At 38.5% G+C, this 9086-nt stretch overlaps 1 protein-coding gene across 1 annotated transcript; it reads left to right on the top strand.

Annotated features, from left to right (window-relative positions):
* The first annotated feature begins 229 nt into the window (after positions 1-229).
* On the top strand, positions 230-8693 carry LOC105663446 (uncharacterized). Its single transcript, XM_076529592.1, has 5 exons — positions 230-1118; positions 1431-3062; positions 3435-3925; positions 4026-4233; positions 8290-8693. Exons 1-5 carry the CDS (start codon positions 230-232, stop codon positions 8691-8693), a joined length of 3624 nt encoding a protein of 1207 aa, XP_076385707.1.
* Positions 8694-9086: the final 393 nt, after the last annotated feature.

Genomic DNA, 9086 nt, shown 5'->3' with positions numbered 1-9086 from the left:
GAAGCTGATCAAGGATTTGCTGCTAACATCATATCATTGAGGGGCCTCAACATCCCAGCATCCCTGGAGGAACATCTTCGCCGAGCCAGAAAAGGGTGCTGCTACATCGTGCAGTTTCAAGAAGGGACTCAACAATCAGCAGTGGTTAACGCCTTCCTAGTTATTTCCGATCATCATCTCGTAAGTCCCTCTTTTCATTCTTCGATTTGAGTCAGTATTATTCAAAATCATGGACGCTACGCTCAAACAAGCCGTGATAAGTCGCGGTCAGATTAAAGCTTCGCTAACGCGATTCAAAAATTATCTAGAGTCATTCGATCGTTCATCTCCAGTAACGGAACTTCAAAAAAGATTAGAAAAAATATCGCCATTATACGAAAAGTTTGATACGTTGCAAAGTCAAATTGAATCTTTAGTCGAAGAACCTTCTACAATTCAAGAACATGCAGAGCGCGATTCTTTTGAAAATTTATTTTTCCAATTAACAGCAGCAGCTGAAGATGTTATTTCGCAGTCTCGTTCTCAACAAGTTCTTGCAAATCCTGAAATTTCAACTCGCTTAATGACACCCGCTTTTTCGAATGCTAGCACGGAAACCCGTATTAAATTACCCACAATAGAATTGCCCACGTTTGACGGTTCATATAGTAATTGGGTAAAGTTTAGAGACACTTTCGAATCACTCATCCATAATAATATGAATCTCTCAAACATTGAAAAATTTCATTATTTAAATGCATCAGTGAAGGGTAGCGTAGCACGTACGATTGAAGCATTAGGTATTTCCGAAATAAATTATACTCTTGCGTGGAATAGAATAAAGGATCGTTACGAGGATCTATCGACATTAAAATACCATCACGTTAGGTCTATGCATGAAGTTTCCTCTTGCAATAGAGAATCTTTGTCAGGATTAAGAAATTTAATTGATAATACCAACAACAATCTGTTAGCGTTAAAAGCACTTGGTGAACCCACAGATTCTTGGGATACTCTTATAATATATTTGTTAACTTCGAAATTAGATAGTCATACACAGCGTGAATGGGAAAGAAAAATGAATCAGATTCAGGGAAATGTCACTTTGCAGGATATGATGAATTTCTTGAAAAATCATTGTAAATACCTTGAAGGAATCAATTTCGACAAAATAGTTCCTAACAAATTCATAAATGAAACAAAGCAAAATAAATTCAGAGTCGTTACGACACATGTAACTAATACTGAACCAGTATGCTCCCTCTGCAAGGGAAATCATTATTTACATAGTTGCTCTAGTTTTTTGAGATTAACTCCCACTGAACGTCGAGCCAAAATTCAAGAATTGCATGTGTGTTTCAATTGTCTCGCAGCAGGACATTGAAGCATAGATTGTACACGAAGCGTATGTAGAAAATGTCATAAGAAACATAACACATTATTACATATAGATTACACTTCAAACACATCACCTTATACTCATACAGCACCTTCAACGTCAAAACAAAATACTTCCAATGTAAACGCACACACTATCACTGACACACAGGAAACACTTACGGCACAAACAGTCATTACACTAGAAAATAAAGTGACTATGTTAGCTACTGCCACAGTTCATATTAAGGATCACGATGGAATAAAACACGATTGTCGCGTTCTTTTAGATTCAGGATCACAATCCCATTTCATTTCAGAAAAGTTAGCCAATAAACTTCAATTAAATCGCGATAAGATAAATATTAGAGTCTCAGGAAATAGTAAATTAGCAAAGAACATCGAATATCAAGCACACACACATATTGTATCGCGTTTTAACGGATTTACAAAATCAATCTCCTGTTTAGTTTTACCTACGATAACAGAAAACATTCCAAACCGACCAGTCGATTTATCTTTACTAGAAATTCCATCCAATAAATTCTTAGCCGATCCTCAGTTCAATGTTCCCAGAGAAGTTGACATGATTATTGGTGGAGATTTATTCTGGGATTTAATGTGTGTAGGTCGTCATTCATTAGGACCTCGTCACCCTTCATTACAAAAAACTCAATTAGGTTGGATCGTTGTAGGAAACTTAGATCTCGCTCCTTCATTTGCAGAAACACGAACTATTTGTCATTTAGTCACAAACGAACAAATTCACGATCAATTAGCCAAGTTTTGGGAAATAGAAGGTAGTATAGCTGAAAACACAAAATCTCCGCATCATTGTGAACAACATTTTGATTCTACTGTAACGCGAGATAACAATGGCAGATACATTGTAGCCATTCCATTTAAAGAAAATATTAATAAGTTAGGTAATTCCATACATCACGCGGAAAAAAGACTATTCAATTTAGAACGCACACTAGCTAGGCAACCGGAAATTAAAGAAGAGTATATTAAATTCTTAGAGGAATATGAATCGTTAGGGCACATGAGTGAAATTACAAACTTAGAACAATCACATACACAAACAGGATACTATTTACCGCATCATGCAGTTTTTAGAGCAAGTAGTACCACCACAAAATTACGCGTAGTCTTTGATGGGTCTGCCAAGACATCGTCAGGGCTATCATTAAATGACGTTCAGTGGGTAGGACCCGTAGTTCAAGAAGATTTAATGTCAATCCTTTTACGATTTCGCAAGCATCAATATGTTCTTTCAGCAGATATTGCAAAGATGTATCGACAGATATTAGTAAGAAACGAAGATAGAAAATTCCAACGTATATTATGGCGCAAAGATAAAAATGAATCGATTAAAATGTACGAGTTAAACACTGTAACCTACGGCACAGCATCCGCACCTTTTCTTGCAACTAAGGTTCTTCAACATATTGGACAAATACACCAAGAAAGTCACCCGCTTGCAGGTCGCGCTATTTTACGCGATTTCTATGTAGATGATTTATTGACAGGGTCAGATTCTATTACTGAAATTGTACAATTGAAGAATAATTTAACCAACATTCTTCTCTCTTCAGGTTTCGAACTTCGTAAATGGGCATCGAACGAACCCAAAATATTCGCATCACAAACAGACAATAAAAATCAATTACAATTAGTATCGGACAATAGCTCAAAGACGTTAGGTTTATTTTGGAATTTCGAACAAGACATATTAACTTTTTCGGTAAAAAACCCTATAAATTCACGCATCACAAAACGTACAATTCTCTCAGATATTTCACAAATTTTCGATCCTCTCGGTTTAATCGGTCCAGCTACGATTCAAGCAAAAATTATTCTACAAGAATTGTAGCAACTTCACTCCGCTTGGGTTGAATCATTACCTCAGCATCTCCACTCTCGATGGAGTACATTCCACGAAGAACTTATGTATATAAATGACATTAGAATTCCGAGACGAGCTTTACCCGCGAAAATCCAAAAATTCGAATTACACGGCTTTTCTGATGCGTCAGAAAAGGCTTATGGAACGTGTATATATCTCCGTGCATTAGATAAAAACGGTATATGGACTACTCGATTATTATGCGCAAAATCTAGAGTCGCTCCTTTGAAAGTTATTAGCTTGCCGCGATTAGAACTGTGCGGTGCTCAGTTACTAGCCCAGCTTGCAAAGAAAGTACGGACATCAATAGGCATCATATGTGACGAATATTATTGGTGTGATTCCACAATCGTTCTTGCGTGGATCAACTCTCCCTCAAAACAATGGAAAACATTTGTAGCAAATCGTACAGCAGAAATACAAACCCTATCGCATGGAAAATGGTTAAATGTCGCGTCATCTGAAAATCCTGCTGATATCATATCACGGGGAATCAGTCCAACTTTGCTTATTAACAACAATCTTTGGTGGAATGGTCCATCCTGGTTGCAGGAAAATTTACCTACACAAATATATAACAATGACAATCAACTCCCCGCAGAGAATATTTCCGAAGAAATTAGAACTACTTACACATTTACTTCCATCATAAATACAGAAGTATTGAATAGATTCTCTTGTTACACGCGATTAATCCGAACAATTGCATATTGTCTACGATTTATAAATAACATTCACATAAAAATCCTTGAACGCAAAGGGACAATCACTTCACATAAAAAAGGAATCACATCCGCGGTTGACATTAGAAGAATTAATCAAGTTAGAAACAACAATAATCAAAATAGTTCAAATTAATTTCTTCTCTGACGAAATCAAGCATTTGAAAGCGAATCAACCAATAGCAAATTCTAGTTCTTTAATTTCATTGAATCCTTTTTTAGATAAAGATGGTATACTAAGAATAGGTAGTAGACTAGTTAACGCAAAAATTCCATATAATCAGAAACATCCAATCATTTTACCACCCAAACATCACGTCACAAAATTAATCCTCACACGCGAGCATTTACGCTTGCTACATGCTGGTTGCAACACAACCCTTTATTCTATACGCAAGCGATATTGGCCGTTATCAGGAAAAAGATTACTGAAATCAATTATAAAACAATGCATTCGGTGTTTTAAAGTAAAACCTGTTAGTCCGTATTACCTAATGGGAAACGTACCTGCTACGCGAGTTACCCCAGCGCGTCCGTTTTCTGTATGCGGCATTGATTATGCCGGTCCTTTTCTCATTAAAGAAAAAACAAGATCAAAGGTTACATTGAAAGCATATCTTTGTTTATTCGTATGTTTTTCGACTAAAGCAGTTCATTCAGAATTAGCAACAGATATGACTACCGAATCATTTTTGAATTGTTTGAGACGATTCATCGCGCGTCGCGGCCTTTGTCACACGATATATTCGGATAATGGTACAAACTTCGTCGGGGCACGCAACGAGCTCTTAGATTTAAACAAATTGTTAAAAGACAAGAAATTTCATGACCGTGTAGAAACATTTCTGAGTAATAATAACATTCAATGGCACTTGATACCTCCTCGGGCTCCACATTTCGGAGGATTGTGGGAAGGAGCAATTAAATCCACAAAGTATCACTTAAAAAGAATTATCGGCGAAACCAGATTAACTTATGAGGAAATATACAGGGTGTCTCACAACTCGTGTAGGTCCCTGAAATGGGGGGTAGGTGACGTGATTCTAAGCAACATTTTCCTTTGCAAAAATCGCGTTTGAAGCGTCGATTTCGAGTTATTAACGAAAAACACGGACCAATCAGAGCGCCGCGCCGGGATTACGCGCGCCGAGAAGCGAGAGCGAAAGCTTCGAGCCGGTCGCCGGAGTGCGAGCGCGATCAACTGAGTTTTCCTCGGAACTGTCTTAACGTCTAATAAGAAGTCTTTACATCGAAACTCAGTTAAATAACAAACAGAATAATTAAAAGTAATGTTCATTTATTCATTCCTCATGAAGGAGAATCGGAATTAGTTATGTGTAATTGACCTAAAGTATGCAAATGGTATTTATTGAATACCGCAATTCGTTATCGACAAGGAATGTGACATTAAATATCGAAATTTTTTTGTTTTATTTCCGACAATAATATTGGCCAACGAATTTACGTATTTTGATAGGAAATACTTATTCCGTTTGTGATAAAAAAGGGTTTCAATGTGAGATCTAACAAATGTATTAACGTCTCTACTAATTTACAGGAAATTTATTAAAATAAGACTCACCCATTACTTTGAAAATAATCCTGTTTGTTAATAATCCGAGAGTGAAAGTGATGGGGTAATTGCCACTGGGTCGTCCTGCCGATGTTGACCTGTCGCAGACATTGGCACCTTATAACACAGCTGGTGGCACTCACAGGTCACTGCACTGTCTCTATTTCAAAACACTTTTGTTTTCACTTTCACTTTCTGGAGAATCCCAGGCAAAAGGTATTGTCCCTCCCGATGCCTCCGAGGGTGTCCGAAAGGGGCCGATTATTTTAATATTGTCCTGGACTGCTCCTGTGATTAATAATAATTCCCCAAGATCCATGTTGAAAACTGCAGGTGCTGTGAAAAGTCCTCAGAATTTAGATTATGCGGCCGTATAAACTTATACGGATGCATCTCGTTCTCTTGAAGAATTCGATGTACCGCGGAGCGATGCATACTGAAATAAAATACAGAAATGTATTAATAAATGGAGAAGGATACTTTGATATTAACGTTTTAATACTATTAACGTTACTTACCCGAAACGGCGAGCGACGTCTCCTATGCTTAGCGTTCCATCTTCATGGAACTCTTCGACTACCTCGCGTTCCTTTTGCACTCGACGTAAATATAAAAAATATAAAATTCTACGTTAGTCCTTTGCAGAGACATTTCGATGGTCAATGTCCGGCAGCTCTCACGAAAATGCTCACGGGTCAAACATAGTTTTCTTTCCAAAACACACTCAGCCTTTCCCTACCCCATGGCTAGATATTTTAACAAAAGTGTGCATATTGTTTGAACAACTTCCCCAAGTCTGATTGCCATTTTTAACGTCCCCACGGGTTTTTCGAAACAATCAATTATACGACAGCCGATAGCTGCGAGACTCGAATTCACCTGGATTGCCCATTGTACCATTTAGGCTTGACCGTGCAATAAATTGTGCGAAGGCGAACTAACGGAAAGCTAATTACCTTAGATAACCCTTTTTACCAGACATTAAACATTTTGGTATAGCACGTAGCAGCAGCCGTTTTACAAGACAACGTTTGGAGCCGTAAAACAGTCAAATCTCGTACCGACTGCTTTGTGTTTTCGTGCTATCTGGCCAGGTATTGACGAACGGTATGTGACCAGTGGACAGAAAACCGTGTGCAATACCAAAATGTTTAATGTCTGGTAAAAAGGGTCATCTAAGGTAATTAGCTTTCCGTTAGTTCGCCTTCGCACAATTTATTGCACGGTCAAGCCTAAATGGTACAATGGGCAATCCAGGTGAATTGGAGTCTCGCAGCTATCGGCTGTCGTATAATTGATTGTTTCGAAAAACCCTTGGGGACGTTAAGAATGGCAATCAGACTTGGGGAAGTTGTTCAAACAGTATGCACACTTTTGTTAAAATATCTAGCCATGGGGTAGGGAAAGGCTGAGTGTGTTTTGGAAAGAAAACTATGTTTGACCCGTGAGCATTTTCGTGAGAGCTGCCGGACAGTGACCATCGAAATGTCCCTGCAAAGGACTAACGCAGAATTTTATATTTTTTATATTCACGTCGAGTGCAAAAGGAACGCGAGGTAGTCGAAGAGTTCCATGAAGATGGAACGCTAAGCATAGGAGACGTCGCTCGCCGTTTCGGGTAAGTAACGTTAATAGTATTAAAACGTTAATATCAAAGTATCCTTCTCCATTTATTAATACATTTCTGTATTTTATTTCACTATACATCGCTCCGCGGTACATCGAATTCTTCAAGAGAACGAGATGCACCCGTATAAGTTTATACGGCCGCATAATCTAAATTCTGAGGACTTTTCACAGCACCTGCAGTTTTCAACATGGATCTTGGGGAATTATTATTAATCACAGGAGCAGTCCAGGACAATATTAAAATAATCGGCACCTTTCGGACACCCTCGGAGGCATCGGGAGGGACAATACCTTTTACCAGGGATTCTCCAGAAAGTGAAAGTGAAAACAAAAGTGTTTTGAAATAAAGACAGTGCAGTGACCTGTGAGTGCCACCAGCTGTGTTATAAGGTGCCAATGTCTGCGACAGGTCAACATCGGCAGGTAAATTAGTAGAGACGTTAATACATTTGTTAGATCTCACATTGAAACCCTTTTTTATCACAAACAGAATAAGTATTTCCTATTAAAATACGTAAATTCGTTGGCCAATATTATTGTCGGAAATAAAACAAAAAAATTTCGATATTTAATGTCACATTCCTTGTCGATAACGAATTGCGGTATTCAATAAATACCATTTGCATACTTTAGGTCAATTACACATAACTAATTCCGATTCTCCTTCATGAGGAATGAATAAATGAACATTACTTTTAATTATTCTGTTTGTTATTTAACTGAGTTTCGATGTAAAAACTTCTTATTAGACGTTAAGACAGTTCCGAGGAAAACTCAGTTGATCGCGCTCGCACTCCGGCGACCGGCTCGAAGCTTTCGCTCTCGCTTCTCGGCGCGCGTAATCCCGGCACGGCGCTCTGATTGGTCCGTGTTTTTCGTTAATAACTCGAAATCGACGCTTCAAACCCGATTTTTGCAAAGGAAAATGTTGCTTAGTATCACGTCACCTACCCCCCATTTCAGGGACCTACACGAGTTGTGAGACACCCTGTATACAGTATTGACTCAAATCGAGGCATGTCTGAATTCCCGTCCCTTGTGTCCTCTCTCCGATGACCCAACAGATCTATCCCCTCTCACTCCTGGACACTTCTTAATAGGCGATTCACTCACTGCATTTCCCGAACCTGATTTGCGTCATGTAAAGGAAAATCGTCTCAGCCGTTACCAGCATCTACAAAGTATGTTACAGCATTTCTGGCAACGATGGCAAGCAGAATATCTGCACCAGTTACAACAACGTAACAAATGGCGAGCAAAATCACCAACCAACTTTGGACCAGGGACAATGGTCTTGATCAAGGATGACAATGTTCCACCACTCAAATGGAGAGTGGGACGAATCCTTGAGTTACATCCCCGAGCTGACAACATTACACGGGTGGTGTCAATCAAAGCTGCAGAAGGTGTAATCAAACGACCCCTGACGAAAATATGCATTCTACCAGTGGAACAACCACTAGATGCTTTACCAGAAAAACAATCGACAAATCACTCCATTTAATACACGAACATTTATTATAACTATGTTTCTTTTATATTTAAAACTTGTATTATATTCGACAAGCGTACTCTATATTCTATAACTAAACTTATTGTGTAATTTTAAGCAACACTAATACGGCACACACTCTCATTGTAATCAACACATATACGAACCTCATTTACATACTACGATATATTGTACACATCATTGTTGAACGCCAATCGTTCAAGGCGGGCGGAATGTTAAGAGCGCCGTTAGGTTACAACCAGGAAGGGTCTTTTTCCCAATTTCTAATTTTTATATTCACGCTTGTCAAGGAAAAAACCTAAATTACGGTCCGCTTTAAAATCTAATTACTTCCCTCTTATAAACCACACCATAAACCATCGGCAAAATTTGTCACTACCTGCA

The sequence above is a fragment of the Megachile rotundata genome, chromosome 3, assembly GCF_050947335.1.
Source record: "Megachile rotundata isolate GNS110a chromosome 3, iyMegRotu1, whole genome shotgun sequence".
NCBI lineage: Eukaryota > Metazoa > Arthropoda > Insecta > Hymenoptera > Megachilidae > Megachile > Megachile rotundata.
The sequence above is the reverse complement of the archived record's forward strand: the minus strand, read 5'-3'. Positions and strand labels throughout refer to the sequence as shown.